Source organism: Nanorana parkeri, unplaced genomic scaffold (genome assembly GCF_000935625.1).
Source record: "Nanorana parkeri isolate BGI_ZX_2015 unplaced genomic scaffold, ASM93562v1 scaffold183, whole genome shotgun sequence".
In the NCBI taxonomy this organism is placed as follows: domain Eukaryota; kingdom Metazoa; phylum Chordata; class Amphibia; order Anura; family Dicroglossidae; genus Nanorana; species Nanorana parkeri.
The window spans coordinates 1078450-1095831 of NW_017306451.1; the positions used below are offsets into that span (position 1 = coordinate 1078450).

The window sequence follows — 17382 nt, forward strand, 5'->3', positions numbered from 1 at the left end:
TAAAATGAACTGTGGAAAGAAGGCAGTATATTTTTAACCCTAAATGAGAACTTTAACGAATTGTGATGTATAACTGTTTGCTAAGTGGTCTGCAAATGTTTAGAAAACATCAGTTACATGGATCTGTTACATATGTATTCACAGTTTCCAGAGTTTACATAGTTTGCATAGTATTTGAGGTTGAATAAAGACACAGGTCCATCAAGTTCAACCTATTGCGTGTATGTAATTCTGCATGTGTATACGTGTGTACGAGTCCCTGTATGATCTTGTTTTTACAACATACCCCTGTATGTTACGATCTCTGAGGAAGTTGCCCAAATGCTTTTTGAATGATTCAACACTCTCAGCTGATACCACTGCTTGTGGCAGCGAGTTCCAAACCATAACCGCTCTAACTGAGAAGAAGCCCCTACGCCCCTTGTGGTTAAATCTTTGCTCCACCAATTTTAGGTGATGGCCTCTAGTCTTTGTTATGGAGTTTACCGTAAAATGTTTATTGCTGATGTGGCCATCACCACTAAACATTTTGTACATCAAAATCATGTCCCCCCTTAATCTCCTCACTTCCTGCGTGAACATGTTTACATTTAGTAACCTTGTCTCATAGCTTTGGTCCTCCATCCCCTTAGTTTAGTTGCCCTTCCCTGGACTCTCTCCAGCTCCAGGACATCCTTTCTGTGGATTGGTGACCAAAACTGGACCACATACTCCAGATGAGGCCGAACTAGTGATCTTTAAAGTGGCAGAATTATAGACTTGTCTCTACAGTACATTCCCTTTTTAATACAAGACAGTATTCTGATCGCTTTGTTTGCCGCAGCCTGGCATTGCAAGCTATTGTTCAATCTGTGGTCTACTATGACCCCAAATATTTTTCCATTTCTGACTTCCCTAGAGGAGTTCCCAATAATGTGTATTCTTCTTGCCTATTTTTAACCCCAAAATGCATTACTTTAAATTTTCAAACATTAAACCTCATCTGAGATATAGTTGCCCACTCCCCTATTTTATCCAGGTCCTCCTGTAATGTTATAACGTCTATTACCCTCCCAATTTTAGTATCATCAGCAAACACGGAAACTTGGCTATTCACGCCCTCAATGAAGACATCTGTAATTGCGGCTATGAAGCTGAATAAATATATATTTTGCAATGAGGGAAGTTTTATATTTGTAAAAGCGAAGCACTTGAAAATAAGCTCTGCTGCCAGATCACCCTGCTTTATTTATAGGGTGTATTATATGATAAACTGTAAGAGACCAGCAATCTTTGCATATGAGAGATACTGCACCTCTTACTTCATTTAATTTTGTTACTTGACTTGCCAAAGTTCTGAGCTGAGCCCGGCATGCTGTCCAATACGAGTGTCCTTACTGGCCACTGAAATGCAATAATTGAAAGTTGGGCAGAACTTAGTCTAGAAGTCAAAACATAACATTTTTGGAAACAACTAGACTGTTAAATACATTTTAATGTATTTGCTGATAGGCATGTATCACATCTCTTATGATTAAAGGTGCCCATACACCTTACGATTATCGGACAAAACTTTTCGTCCGATGATCGAACCGTCGTACGATTTTCGCCCCATCCTGCCCCGATTATCGAAAGGTTCAATCAGCGGTAGTTTAAAAAAAACACCTGGACGACTTGCGGTAATTGACCGCAATTATTTTCATTTGCGCATGCGCAGTGTTAATCGTACGGCTTTTGACGGACGGAAACACCACCAACCATGCGAACATCGTACGATCGACCAAAGTTTTCAAACATGCTTGACCGTCAAAAGTCGTACGATTGTACAGTACTATCGGTCGGGCACTTTATTCACACGTTACGATTGTCGTACGAAAACGATCGCATACGATTATCGTAAGATAATCGTAAGGTGTATGGGCACCTTAAGGCACTGAAGAACCACACATAAGCCCCTAATTTAGGATATTAACTTCAGACTGACATTCACCCATCAAGATAGTTTGATATTTACATAACTCCTCCCAAGACCCAGCCCACTGCTTGCATCAGGACTGAGGACTCTTAAGAGTAGTACTGAGTGCTGTGATGTTTTCAGGAAGCTATGTTCAACACCCTGCCAGCTCCTCTTGCCTGCCTTCTGCCTGCATTGCATACAGAAACACAGAGACCCAGCGATGACATCATTGGGTCCAAAATAACATATTTGATAAAGACAGAAAGTTTTTTTTTTTAAATATTCATTAGGATTTTAATGAGGGGGAAAGGAAGAAACAGAGAAGGCTTCTACACAACTTCTGTCACCTTAGTATGCCTTATTATAATATGCCTTTCATTGTAACACTACACTGTTAATATCGGTCATTGCTTACCACTATTTTTCATTATTTACCACAATGACAGCATATTGCATTATTCAGAAATATTGTTCTGAAGCTTCCTATATAACCACCAACCAGAGGCACAGTGAACAGTTTAGGCAAAAGCAAATGAACCTAACGGTATGCCTGAAGTCTGCGGAAGGGAACATGAGGGGATATACTGGAGATCAAGTAACAGCTTAAACAGACACTATGCTAGATATAAAACACACATTTGGATGATAGAAGGTTTTCAAATATACACCTCTGTTAGAAAAGTCAGGATGTTTATTTAAAAAGACCTTTTCTATTTGTTCACTTGAAGAGCATTACTTCCGAAACATAGCAAGTGTATGACCAGTGAGCATTCTTGTTTTAGCATAAAAGCAAAGGTATTATCCATTTCCACTGTCCATTTCTATTTGTGGCAATACAAAGGCATGCACATATAATACATTCTCCTTTTAAAGGTTCACTGTTAAAAATTCTGTGCGCAATGTATGCCCAAAATATCCTTATAAGTCTTATAACTGAAGGTATCTCAGAGAATAATTTTGTTGCCATTTACCTATCAACTAATCCTCTTCCCCACCCATGCACTGTAAGCAGGTTAAATGAGACTATGATTGCCAAGTACAACACCAGAATTCTTTCAGACACTTTCATTCATATGTATTATATTTCCCCCAAAGCTCTGACATCAAGAAGAGTGAATTGTTAATGAGACATGTTGCCTGAAGAAAAACCGAGGGAGAAGTACCAAACTGAAATGGTTAACCCAAGCAAGCTATCAGTATCCTTGAGTGATGGATGGCGTGTGATGTCTTTGGGAATTCAACAATACACCCGTTAGTCTGTTCACAAGTATGCAGAAAGATAAAATAAAAGTGCTTATTCATTTACTCCCTACATAGACTTAAAATGGTATTCCAGCTCTTTTTTTGGATAGAGCATAGAGAGTTAGAAACTGTCAAGTTAAAGTGACACTAAATTGTAAAAATGCTTTCAAATACCTTAACAATTAACAAAAATGTATCTTATTTGTGTATAACTCAGCTGTAGATCCTCAAATCATCTCTGACTTGGTGCTGACACTGTCCTTCCTTCTGGAGGGGGGCTACTTTTGTTCCCCATGCTCCCTGTGTGTGTTGTAAAGTAACCACCGCTCCAAGTTCGCTCCCAGGATGGACAACAATCTCATGTTCAGTTTACTAATTTATATTGAGATAGTAGTCCATCACAGAAGCGAGCTTGGAGCGGTGGCTACTTAACATCACAGAGGGCCCATGGGGAACAAAAGTAACCACCCTCCAGAAGGAAGGACAATGTCAGCACCAATTCAGAGATGATTAGAGAATCTGCAGAGAAGTGATGCATAAGTAAGGTCCAGTATTGGTAATGGTTAAGGTACCCAAAAGCACTTTTAAGGTTTACTCTTAAGCTTAGTGTCACTTTAATACTTCTACTAGTGTCCCCTTTGTCATCATCTGTTCCGATAACAACTTTGACACAAAGAAAGGAAGTTAGGGAACATCTCTCTCTAACAAGGACAAAACAGCAATAAAAACACTTTTTTTAAAGTAGAATGGGAGAAGTCAAGAACCATTGTTGATATTTTATTGATGTTTGTGTACCCTGAATATTTCCTATCACTTCCTGTCCCGTTGACAGACTAGTCACCAGGACAGGACGTTAGGGAAAGGCTCAGTGACACAACAGCAATACAAAACACTTTGTGCAGTGCAGTGGAGGAAGGCTCGAACCTCTGTTGGTTTCTTAGTGCTGTTTGCATACCTATTAAATTCTTTTTTATGCTTCCTTGCCCACTAAGGCTTCAATCACACGAGAAAAAGCCGGCACATACAGCTCCATGCTGCGTGCACGATCGTGACGGGCAGCTCAAAGCGAGGCAGTGCGTTCTGGCTAGAATCGGGCCGGAACGCACTGCCTCTGGTGTGAATGGGCACTTAGGGTTAGCAGCCTCGGATAACAGTAGGCAGTACACATGTACTGAATTGCACATTACTAGCCAGTTTGTTGGCTTCATGTAGAAATGATTGGAAAGGCTTTTGGGGTCTTTTTTGCACAGCTGCTGTTGAGGGTTTGTGTTTGAGGACTAGGAGTGCAGATTGTTTGAGATTATTATCATTTGTTGGCTTCAGCCCAGATTTAACTATCAAAGTAATAAACAGATATTTAGTAGAACCAGACATATAACACCGGTTTATCTTGTGGTTGAATTTTACGACAAGAGCCATTAAATAACTACGAATATTGAATTCCTACTTGCAACTTAGTTATTATTGCACGCATTAAACCTCTATAACTATATTCAGCTTTAAAATGGAATTTTGCTTTGTTCTTTAGCATTTCTAGTGAAAAGATATTCTTCGGGTTGCCTTTCCTCCCTGCGTATTACAGATGAATTATGCATACATGGAACTAGTCTGATGCTTTAATTCCAACTTTGTTGCCAGACAGACACGCCACTTGGAACCTTGGCTACAATTTTATGGTTCTGGCTTGCTACCATACTTCTGCTAATGAAGGATTTTAAGTAGAACAGGATGCAGTACCTCTAGATCCCCTGCATCTGCAGGATGTGTAATGAAAGCTCTTATTTATTTCAACTAGTCAAGAACCATACAAACGCAGCAGTCTGCCGGCCAAAATACATAGTCTTGCCTGAAATATGTGTTGTGTGTAGTCAGAGATTTTTCTCCAAATTTTAACGTCACTAACAGTACTACCGCTCAGCTGCCAACCAGCAACACTGCAAAGTCGTTCTTCTTGCCAGGAAAACATGCTCACACAAACCCAAATTTCTTTTTACAAACTAATTTCTTTGGTACACCTAATAAAAAATTGCAGGAAGAAAGATTTTTGAGAAAAAAGAATCACTGAAGAACATCTGCCCCATTAAAAAAAAAATCATTATGTTGAGCCATCTAGCAGTTTAAAATAAAGAAATGGCAATAAGGTAAAAAGGTTATAAAATTAAACAAACTAAATAACACCATAAAATATATTATAATTATCATAGAAAACAAAAGGGAACAGAGGGCCACCATAATTTCATCACGCTTTAACAACAAACAAGAGGCCACACTGTCTGTTAACCCAACATGGTATCGCCCCGACTATGTACCACGCTTGCCTCTGGTCACATCACCGTCCACCAGCCGCAGTCAGCCAAGATTGACGTGTTTCAGGGGCAAGCGCCCTTCATCAGAATCATAACTTGCTTTGCCTGAGAGTGGGGTATAAGACTGGAAACCGACCAATGTTATAATTAGATAAAGCGCTCTGCCCCTATATAAGTTCCTAAATGCGTCCATTGGGTGCACCTGTGTATAGATGTCACCAGCACGCCAAAAATCCTTTCAGGATTGCAAAATGTTCATTTATTGAAGATTCTTGTCATAAAACAAACGCTTTTTGGGGGGCCGCACAGTGTCCTTCCATCACCCTTCAACATTGGGTGCACGTATCGCTCTGAACACTGGTGTGAGAGCAATAATTCAAAGGCCTCTCAATCCGGGATGGGCAACAGCTGTGCTTTAACTACAAATCCCAACATGCTTCTGGGAGTCATGCCTATAACTTTTAGTCTTGCAATGCCTCATGGGACTTTTAGTTCAGCAAAAGAGCTGGAGGGCCCGATTTCCCCAATTCTGATTGATGATGACATGTAAATGATTTTAAGGCATCACTTATGGACTATTTTGGGTACTGAAGTTCTCCCCGTTTAATGGGCACATGCAATTTTAGCATTTGACAAGTTTGGCATCTACTGTATTTACTCAACACAACCTCATCTGTAATATTTTACCTATAATTGGGTATTGTATTGTGTTTATGTGCACTAAAAAAAATTTCAATGCATTGTTTTTACTAAAAATATGGGTTTCATAAACAGTTGTGCAAATATCCTGTGACATAAGAAATTGCAACTGTCACCATTTTATTGTGGAAGGTCTCTGCCTTAGAAAATATATAATTCGGGGTGGGGAGTGTTAACTACCTGTAATCTTCAGGCCTAAAATGTGAGTTTTAACATGTGTGCAAAAAAAATCAAATGCAAAAACGACTCTGGCAGTCACAGGGTTAAAGCTTTGATTTGCTTACAATTTGTCTTTCCTGTTTTTTTCCCCGCCTCCCATCAACATGCTAATTTTTTAAATAAAACCTTTAATTATTTTCGACTCTGTTGTCATCACTAGGTCTCCGTGCTCCTTTATGCAATGCAGGCTGACCATGGGTGGTGGAAAGGGCTCCACATAGCTTCCTAATAACAGCAGACCACCCTCGGTAACACCTGCATGTGATGCTGAGCCTCCATGGTTGAAAGAACTGAAATCCAATGAATGAAAGGGGTGGGCCAAGGACAGTAAGGCTGGGGAGGCAGAGCTAGATGATACTGGATGTCCTCCTACCAGAAAATTAGGTGGGCTCTGTTTGACTTGTTGCAGCTTCCAATGCACATTGAAAGAAGCTCCCGATGAAATGAGATTAAACAATTTCAGCAAAGGGGAGGGACCTGTACAACTGTGCAAAACTGAAGATAATTCTGGAGTTCAGCTTTAGGATTCAGAAATGAAAATGCCCATGTGTGAAAGGAGCATACCATTATACGTTCCAGCACACTTTCTACCAGCCTTCGCCATAAATGAACTGTGAAAGTTATGTGAACGCCTGCTTTGCAAGCTTTGACACAGAAATGAAGGTATGTGTGGCATGATCGTGAAGCCACCTGCTAGGACATTAGTAAAATGTACTCCACTAGTAAAATGTACTCCACTACTGTATGTGATGTGACCTCTGAAACAGTAACAATGTTAAGAATGTCACCAACGCTTAACACATGCATACTAATATACTGCAGCTTAAAAAGGTTACCATCCAGTGGAATTAACCTGAGCAGAACATTCCTAGGAACAGACCTTCTTGCTCCAAATTGTAATACCAATATACACATACCCTATACCAGGAGTAGGCAAACACAGCATTCCAGCTGCTGTGGAACTAGGAACTACAATCCCCATGAGGCATTGCACGACTCTGACCTCTACAGCCACAGCTACAGAGGCATTAAAGGATTTGTAGTTAAAGCACAGCTGGAGGGCCAGAATTGCCCACCCCTGGTCCATGGGATGTCCACAGTGCAGGCAGAAAAACTATAAACGGTAAGGACAGCTACAGCCAAAACTACAGAGGCATGAAGGGATTTGTAGGTAAAGCACAACTGGAGGGCCAGAATTGCCCACTCCTGGTACATAGGATGTGCACAGTGCAGGCACAAAAACTATTAACGGTAAGGACAGCTACAGCCACAGCTACAGAGGCATGAAGGGATTTGTAGTTAAAGCACAGCTGGAGGGCCGGAATTGCCCACCCCTGGTCCATAAGATGTGCACAGTGCAGGCAGAAAAACTATTAACGGTAAGGACAGCTACAGCCACAGACACAAAGACATGAAGGGATTTGTAGTTTCACCGCAGCTGGTTGCCTACCCCTGCCCTATACACATCCTATAATGGCTACCTTGTATACTTGTCTATCTGTAACGTGTATGGCTGCACTTATGTATATTGTTAATAAAGCTATTGCACATGGAATGGCTAGACAGAAAAAAAGGAATAAAAAAAAGTTTGGACGGAGTCAGTGAGACTGTGTGTGTGTGTGTGTGTGTGTGCATGTTTCTGATAACGGCCACGCTCCAGCCCCGCCAGAAACCATCATTAATGCTGTAAACAATGGACCATTCTATCAGCATTATCTGACGTATCACATTTCTACAAGCCTGTAATTGTTTTGCTTTTTTTTTTGTTCGCACTTATTTTTGTCTTGCATTATTGATGCTAATAATTGATTTGAGACACAACTGAAAAGTGATATGGGTGGTCTTAGTAGGACCATACACTGTATATACTGTATATTGTATATAATCCAACCAGAATCATGTGGCTCTGTGACAATGAGTGGACATGATCAGAGTGTCTGTTTGTTGTGAAATAATAAAATATATTATTATTTATTTACAGTATTTATTATACATATACTATATATGTGTATCTATCTATATAGATAGATAGATAGATAGATAGATAGATAGATAGATAGATAGATAGATAGATAGATAGATATTAGCTGATCATACACAGAAAATAACACTCAGTAGAATGCAATTTCAGTCTCTAGCACACAAGGGAATGAGTGTGGAGAGGGGCAGGTTGGAGGCACATGAAATTATTAAAACTTAAAGGAGAACTCTGGGCAAAACTTTTCTTAACCCTTGCAGTGGGGCTGACCCCGCACTACAAGGGTTAAGTGCTCGTTTTGGTCTAGGTGCTAAAATAAAGTTATACTCACCTAAACCTTGCAGCTGGCAGCAATAGTATGTCCCTCATGCTTGGCTGACTCGAGTCTTCATCCTTGAAGACTCGAGGATGCCTAGACTGCTGCAGCAGAGGGGGAGCAAGGCAAAAGGGACCTGTCTAAGAGCCAAGCAACTGGGAGGATCGAGTGAATATACCTTTTTTATTTCAGCACCTAGAATGAGCAGTTAACCCTTGCAGTGCAGGGGTAGCCCCACTGTAAGGATCAACCAAAATGTTGCATGTCTGAGGAAATTTTGACTTTTTGGAATGTTATAGGCTCACCACACATGTTACAATCTGCTTTTACAATCTCCTTTAGATCTACCAACAACTATGAAAAGAAAGGTGTCTGCCTGATTGGAAACAAACTGATTGGATATAATAGGCAGGTCCTCCTAATCCATAGTTCTGGTAAATCTTAGGTTGATTGTGCAAAGATTACACAGATTGTAGCGTGCAGGGTGACCAATACAGCCCCTCGTTGTTCTCAGAGTACAGGGTATTTCTATAGTGGATAAGTGTTGGATAAAACTAAAGCTCAATCAGATGAAATTCTAACAGAGGGTAGCCCCGCCAAAAGTCAACTGAGTAAGCAGCCGAGCCAAAAATTGTCAGCTGAACAGTCGCTGCAGCCAATCAGCTGCAATAAGTGTTCAAATATGATGACAGCTGTCAGAATGCAATATCGTGCCGGGAGGGGGATTCGTCCATCCACGCTGTTTACTGTGGTTGGAGGAATCTGTCAGATTTCTTTTGTCCATCCTGCCGGCTGAAACAAAGAAATCTATTAGTGCACAGCCAGCGTAACGACTAACGTATGGACAAAACCTTGAGTTTTGATAATTACTTGAATAACATAAGAATAGCTACCATCGCTTTAAAGGGCCAGATCATCTAAAGCAGTTATTTCTGGCAGATCACGAACAGTCAAACCACCTGACGGTGTCTTATATTCTTGCTAGTATGTACTAAGTTTGTACCATAGCAATTGCTAAAAGAAGAAGTGCTAGAACACACAAAGTTGGGTGGGAAAACCAAAACTCACAGATGGACAGGAATAGAGTTGGGAATTATGTCAAGGAGATCACACTGTTGAAGAATTTAAAGCAGTGGTTCTCAACCTGTGTACCCTCAGGACTCATATTTGTCCTTGGTCATTAAGTCATGACCCAAGCCACACTGCGTAGGAACGCACGGCATTGCGGTACCGCGCATTTCAGTGTGGGCGATCAAACTGTGGGTGTGAGGTGCGTTTGGGGTGCCATTCAAATGAATGGCAATGCAACACACCTCCCACATGAGAACGGGATTGTGCGATTAACGCACTGTACTAGTGTGAACGGGCCCTCAAAACACTGACAGACACACACAACCACAGACACAATCTCACACAGTCATAGGCATTCTCACACACACATATACACACTCCAAAAAAAAATGTTTTTTAAGATCCACCGAGTCTCCCTACCTTACGAGAACTGGAGTGGATCCTCAGCCTGGGGTCCAGTGTGGGCTGCTGTGCTGTGATGGAGGTCCATCCATATGTGCATTGCTTGTACAACTCCCTTTTGTGCCCTGTAGAGGTGGTGGGAGCCAGACTGTGACGTCACTCCAGTCCAGGCAACTCTACAGAACATTTGAGGTATCTGTAAGCAATGCAGGTATGAATGGCCATAGCCCCATCCCACCCCACCTCAAGCTGACACTCGGCATCGGGCAGCATATTTTGAATGGCCGCTGAGCCTGAGAACTGACAATGCTGTTCAAAGGAGAGGCACCTCACCTAGAAAAGAGGAAGGCATGCGGTGACCCACTGAACATGGGGTTGTGACCCACTAGCTGAGAACCAAGGATTTAAAGCCTATTTCTTAGAAAAAAAACTCTCCTTGCAGCGGGGCTACAGTTTAGGGTAACTGTGTAGAGGACTTTTACTTACCTTTTACTTACCTGATCCCCGCTGGCTCTAAGACTGGCACCCTCAGCCTCTTCCCTTCTATGCTCTGGTAGTCAGAGGCTCACTGACCTCATCACGTACAATGCAGGGTCCATAGCTCTACATCATACGTGAGCACACCAACGGTTCACAAGCTGGGGTGTAGGAGGGACAAGGTGAGTGCTGATTGCTGGGGGAGCGGGGAGCAGGAAAGTAAAAGTCCTTTACACAGCTTCGTAGACATTAACGAGCAGGTAACCCTTGGTCAAGCCCTATTGAAAGGGTTTTTTACCCCCCCCGGAGATAGGCTTACAGCATATCAAAAGCATGGGGCTGACTAATGCATAATACCGTAAACAAGAACAAGTTGTAGGTGTCATAAAGCATGGCATTCTATTGTGAAGGTCCCCTTAACCCTGTTTCTTGACATAAGAGAATATTGAGCATGTATCCTCAAAGTGTTCTACAGAAGCCATACAATCCACCTTACAATTAAACAAATCAAACTCACTGGATGACATTTAAGCACTGTGTATCATAATCAATCACTATGTTTTCTTTTTCATACTATAAGATATTGTTTTCAACCTTTTTTTTCCACCTGCTGTACTCCTCTAGTCTTTTTCAGCTACTCTCTGTCTGCAAACATTCTACTGTTGGCACATCATTGTCCTGGACCAGCTTCTTATTAGTGGCAACAGTGGACCATGCCAGTGCAATGTGTGTGGGCACAGCCTCTTGCAGTCTCCATCAGGGGTGCATGTGACATGACAACACAGGCACACAATCAGGAGACAGATGTCACCCTATAACAGGAAGTGCCTGAACAACCTTAACGGCTGGATCACCAAGTATTATTTTGATGAAAGCTGCAGATTTAAAGCGAAGAATAAAAACTTTTAAAAAAAAGGGAAGAATTAATACTTACCTGTCCCAACACCTTGGCTGCCAATCATCAGCCTCCGACACTTCCGGGAGTGTCAGATGCCTTTTTTCCCTCTGCATTCTGTGTTTTGATCTGCCAGCTCCTACATCACTACAGTTCACAGCAGTGATGTGACGTCTGGATGTGATGTGATGTCCAGGTGATGGCTGGAACTACAGCGCTCAGTGGGGGACCAGGCATCCAACACAATGGAAAGTGTATTGTATGCTATAGGTTCTTCAGAGTACAAAGCTCAGTGGTGTGGGTGGCGGGACAGGTAAGCTTCTAATCTTTACAAGCAGCATTTCTTTTGTTATTAAAGGGACTGTGCATCTTTAAAACAATTAAAATAACTTTTGAAATGACAATGACATTAAACAACATGAGATTTTAGCATATTGGCATGATAAATAGGATGATGAAGAGGGACACCTTCCAGCACAATGTATTTCCGCAATGGGCACACCCCCAGGTATGTAGACCACTAAAGCCCATCTCCAGGCAAACAAAAAATGCACCTTGCAGTGAGGCTATCAGCCACAGTGTAAGGGAAAGGGCTTGTTTTTTTCTAGGGACTAGAGTAAAGCATTTTTACTTACCTGATCCTCGATCTCCCCAGCGGTCAGTGCTGTCCTCTTCTTCCCCTCCGTTCTGCCTGTAGAATATCCCTTGGAATCCTCACATCTAATGCAGGTCTATAGAGCCTGCATAAGATGTGATGACGTCAGCAGTCCTTAGACCACTGGAGCCCAGGACAGAATAGACTGTGGGGGCAGGTCTAGCAGCCTAAAGGAACAGGGATCAGGTAAGTAAATCTGCTTAACTCCAGTGCCCAAGACAAAAGTGAGAACAATTGCAGTGCAGGGATAGCCCTATTGCATGAGTACTTTTTTTTTAGTTTGCCTGGAGATGGTCTTTAAGAATTTAAATAATTGATTAAATGCAGAATTTTTTTTTTTCCCACCGTTACTTCTCCCTTATACAGGCTTTTCAAAGTAGCAAACAAGGTCATTAAGAGATACGATAAAGGATTTAGTGCAAAATAAAAATTTTGGTAGTTGAGTTGCATCTTATCATATCTGTACAACGGAAGAGGGACAGAGGGATTTGCTTCCAAATGAGGGCCAGTCGCTGCAAATAAAGGACAGTTGAGAGGTCAACTTCTAGTAGTGCCTGTGTTTTGATCCATTCACAGTACAGATGAGAAGGTGTATGCAGGAGCTGCAATCCCAAACCCAGACAATATTCCAGTAAACACCGAATCCCAAGCGGAGGCTGCTGTGAAACGTGCTGCTTCCATTCAGCAACGGTTACTATGTTATTTTAAAGACAAAAGAGACAAGGAGAAGACAATTAACTTACTGCTATGGCTTGCAGGCGTTCCCTGTGCAACTCTGCCTCCGCCATCCTAATTCAGCGTGGAGAAAAGCTTATGAAATGTTAGGAGAGGGCTTTAAATGAGTCCAGGTAGGCTGTAGTGTTAAATGTGCTTAAGTTGTGAGGCAGCTCAGTGTGTCTCAGACATAGACCATTCCACACACTGGACCAGTGCCTGTCTGCTTCCCATCTGTGCGGCTTCTGCTGCTGTCACAGACCATGTATGCGCTCCACAGGCAGCCCAGCCGAGTCATGGACTGCAGCACTTTTCCATCCTCACCGTGCTAAGCTACATTGCTCCTCCTATGTGGTGTCAAGTCACCATAGGGCACTGCCATCACTAGCACTGCACTCATACAGATGGTTCAACATGTCTTCCCAGGGAGAGACAAACACAAAGCACCAATGACTAAGCTGAATGCACACAGCCTGACATGTCATAGACCGGCACTGGCACTTTTCTATTCATTTGTTCTCATCACACTAAAATGTGCTTTATTGGCAATATTAAAGCGTATCTAAACATACAAACAAAAATGTAATAGTGGTGGCTGCATTAGTTTTCTTTTTATTAGGCTTTTTTTCTTTTATTTTTACCTGGTGATCCTAACAGTAAGTCTGTTATTTATCAACTTTCTTTAACAGACTAAGCTGTCCAGCAAAATAAGCAGATAGAGGGTTGGGACAAACCATTTACCACTAATAGGGGTACAATGTTCAGCTCAGTGGCGGACCAAAGGAACAAAGGGCCCTGGTGCAAGATATTTTCTCAGGCCCCCCTTCCCCCTCCCAAAGAAAAAACCTAATGCCCCCCCCCCCCCCCCCCTCCACAGTCACACACTATGATTATACATTTATATAGCTCTGACATATACCGCAGTGCTGTACGGAGAACACTGAGGCAGTCATATCAGCCTCGGTAATGAGGAGCATACACTCTAATGCAGAATTGCACCAGCTGTAAAGGGACTACAAATCCCAGCAATACATTATACAGCAATGTAGAACAGTATACAAATTGAACTTATGACTTAGCACACTGGACTCCAGACTTAGCAACGCACTGGACTCAAGACTTAGCAACGTTTGCTAATATTTGCTAATATCTAACACTGGGATAGAGAAATATATTATAATAGGGAACATTACAGTGTAATGTTTCCTATTATAATCCATTCCTTCAATTAAATTAAATGACAGCACTGTGTGCAGCTTCTGGGCACCCCCACATCAAACCATGAATTCCCCTCCCCCCATCTCCTCAGTGACAACCGCCTGCGTTGTATTCAGGGCATATACTGTACATTGCAGGCAGTATATGGCCCCCCCACGGCGGGAGGACGGCAGCAGCAGAGCACGCTGACAGCCTTTGTGCTGCCCGGCCTGCCACATGCCACCAAAGGGGAAATTACCTCCCCCAGTCCAGTCGGCCCCTGTCAAAGCCTTGGGTCCTTGGGCGGCCGCTCCGGCTGCACCGCCGGTAGGTCCGCCCCTGGTTCAGCTTTTATTCATTCATGTAAAACTGACAGCCTCCGTGCTGCCCGGCCTGCCACATGCCAACGAAGGGGCAATTACCGCCCCGTCACCCAGTTCAGTCGGCCCCTGTCAGCGGGCCCCCCCAAAGCCTTGGGTCCTGGGGCGGCCGCTCCGGCTGCACCGCCAGTAGGTCCGCAGCTGGTTCAGCTTTTATTCATTCATGTAAAACCTTTATCCAAAAAGGAAATTAAAAAAACCTGTTGCTATAACTACTTAAAAAGTGTTATCTGGTGTGTGGATTTCATTTTGTAGTCAAGTCCATCTAAATCTTCTAGTGCAGGGGTGCCCACAATTTTTGTGTTAAGATCTACTTTTCAAACAACAAGCTACATGAGATCTACCAAGAAAACAAAAACCTCCCTCGCTCTCTCTCTCTCCTTGCTTTCTCTCCTTGCTCTCCTGGCTTTCTCTTCTCACTCTCCTGGCTGTCCCTCCTTGCTCATCCTCCTGACTGTCTTTCCTCGCTCTCTCTCTCTCCTGGCTGTCATTCCTTGTTTTTTCTCCTGGCTGTCTCTATTTTCTCTTTGGCTGTCTCTCCTTGCTCTCTCTTTCCTGGCTGTCTCTCCTCTCTCTCTTTCCTGGCTGTCTCTCCTTGCTCTCTCCCCTGGCTGTCTCTCCTCTCTCTCTCTCCCCCCGCTCTCTCTCCTGTCTGTCTCTCCCCGCTCTCTCTCCTGGCTCACCTTGCTGTATTTTGCAAACAGTGCAGTGCAACAGGCTGTGTAAACTAATATTCTTTGATGTAATACATAGCATTTCAACCACCAGTATCCACCAGAAAGGTGTCAGGGAGCTTGGCTCAGCAGACTCAGGTTGATAGGTTATCATGTGTGTACAGCTAAATAAATATACCAAAATGGAATAAAGGGGCCGCCATTCACACCCTTCGTGATCTACCAGCATCAGCTTTGAGAGCTACTGGTAGATCACCATCTACCTAATGGGCACCCCTGGTCTAGTGCATCTAACACTGCCCTCCCCACAGGGTGACAATGTTGCTGTCCAAGGGTGGCTCCATTGGTCCTCCATAGTGTGGATCCATCCTAAGGCTGCCCATACACCTTGCAATCATCGGACGACACTTTTTGTCCGATGGTCGAACCGTCGTACGATTTTCATATGGCGGCCCAGTCCTGCCCTGATTATCGCACGATTGGATCAGCGGTAATTAAAAGGAAGCAGTTGCACGAATTGCGGTAATCGACTGCACGTATTTTCGTCTGAGCATGTGCAGTGTAAATCGTACGAATTTTGACGTACGGAAACGCCACCAACCTTGCAAAAATCGTACGTTCGACCGAAGTTTTCTAACCTGCCGGTTAGTCAAAAGTCGACCAATTGTACAGTATTTGCGGTTGTACACTGCCCATCAACCTTACGAATATCGGACGAAAACACAATCGCATACGAAAATCGGCTGATATTTGTAAGGTGTATGAGCAGCTTAAGACAGGAAGTGCATTACTGGCCGGATCACCAGGTGAAAATAAGGGACAAAAAAAAAAGGATTGGTATGTTGCAATATATAATTATTTTTTTACATATGCTTTAGAGCAGAACACTGGGCACAAATGTTCTTAATCCTTGCAGTGGGGCTACCCCCGCACTGCAAGAGTTAACTGCTCTTTTTTATCTAGGTTCAAAATAAACAGTTAAACTCACCCAATCCTCCGAGATGGCTGGCTTTTAGACCAGTCCCTGGAGCTTCTTTCTCCCTCCTCTGTAGTGGGCTAAGGTCCCTGACTCATCACATACTTTGCACAGTATATATGAAGTGAGACCACCAAGGGACATACCATCGCTGGAGCAGAGGAGGAGACTGGCTAGAGGGAGCACTGTCACAGCCAGTAGGATCCAAGGTTTGGGTGATTATAACTTTTTTTTAAACCTAGACAAAAACCAGCAGTTAAACCTTGCTGTCCGGGGGTATGCCCACTGCAAGGGTTAATAAAAATTCTGCTTTAAAGCATATATAAACCCAAAAGCAAGAATTTTATATATTGTAGCTTGCCAATTACATATGGTGGCTGTATATATACATATATACATGCACCTTCCCCCAACTTTTCCCTTGAGATTGATAACACAATTATCCAACCCTCCCCCCATGCCAAGGTCCTAGGTGTCATCCTTGGCTCGGACCTCACCTTTCTTTCCCACATCCAATCACTATCCAAATCCTGCCGCCTTCACCTTCGTAACATCTCCAAAATACGCCCCTTCGTCACCAATGAAACCGCAAAACTGCTCATCCACTCACTGGTTATATCTTGTCTGGACTATTGCAACTCCCTCCTCATTGGCCTACCTTTAAACAGGATATCCCACCTTCAGTCTATCATGAATACAGCTGCTAGGCTCATCCATCTAACCTAACACTCAGTGTCTGCAACCCCTCCCATGCACGCCTCCAGGGCTTCACTAGAGTTTCTCCCTTCCTGTGGAACTCTTTACCTCAGCCTGGCCGACTATCTCCCACACTGACTGCCTTTAGGCGATCCCCCAGGACTCATCTCTTCAGGGAAGCCTATCCCACCTCCAACGAACCACTGAACTATCACATTCTCAAATAATTCATCCCCACACAGCTACCTCCCCCACCTTTTAGATGCAGGGCAGGGCCCTCCTTACCATTTTGTCTTGAATTGTATTGTGATTGTAATATCTCCCTTATATTGTAAAGCGCTGAGCAAACTGTTGTTATATAAATCCTGTATAATAATAATATGTCAGTATTTTACTTGCCATGGTAGTAGCCCGGTGTTTCATGCTCTCTGATGGGCTTTTTTTTTAAGCTATACTACAAAGGAAGAGGAGACATGGTAAGACCAATTTTGTAGCGAGGAGGAGGAGATGGCTGGAAACAACCAGGAAGTATGGCAGCGAGATCTTACA

The 17382-nt window shown here is 43.0% G+C and overlaps 1 protein-coding gene across 1 annotated transcript in view; it reads right to left on the minus strand.

Moving 5' to 3' along the window:
- The window catches only part of PALM2 (paralemmin 2), a 125129-nt gene extending 111931 nt beyond the window's left edge, over positions 1-13198 (minus strand). The window contains exon 1 of the mRNA XM_018555109.1: positions 12940-13198. Within this exon, the coding sequence (XP_018410611.1) occupies positions 12940-12984 (45 nt within the window). The 5' untranslated portion in view covers positions 12985-13198. The remainder of the gene's footprint in view (positions 1-12939) is intronic.
- Positions 13199-17382: the final 4184 nt, after the last annotated feature.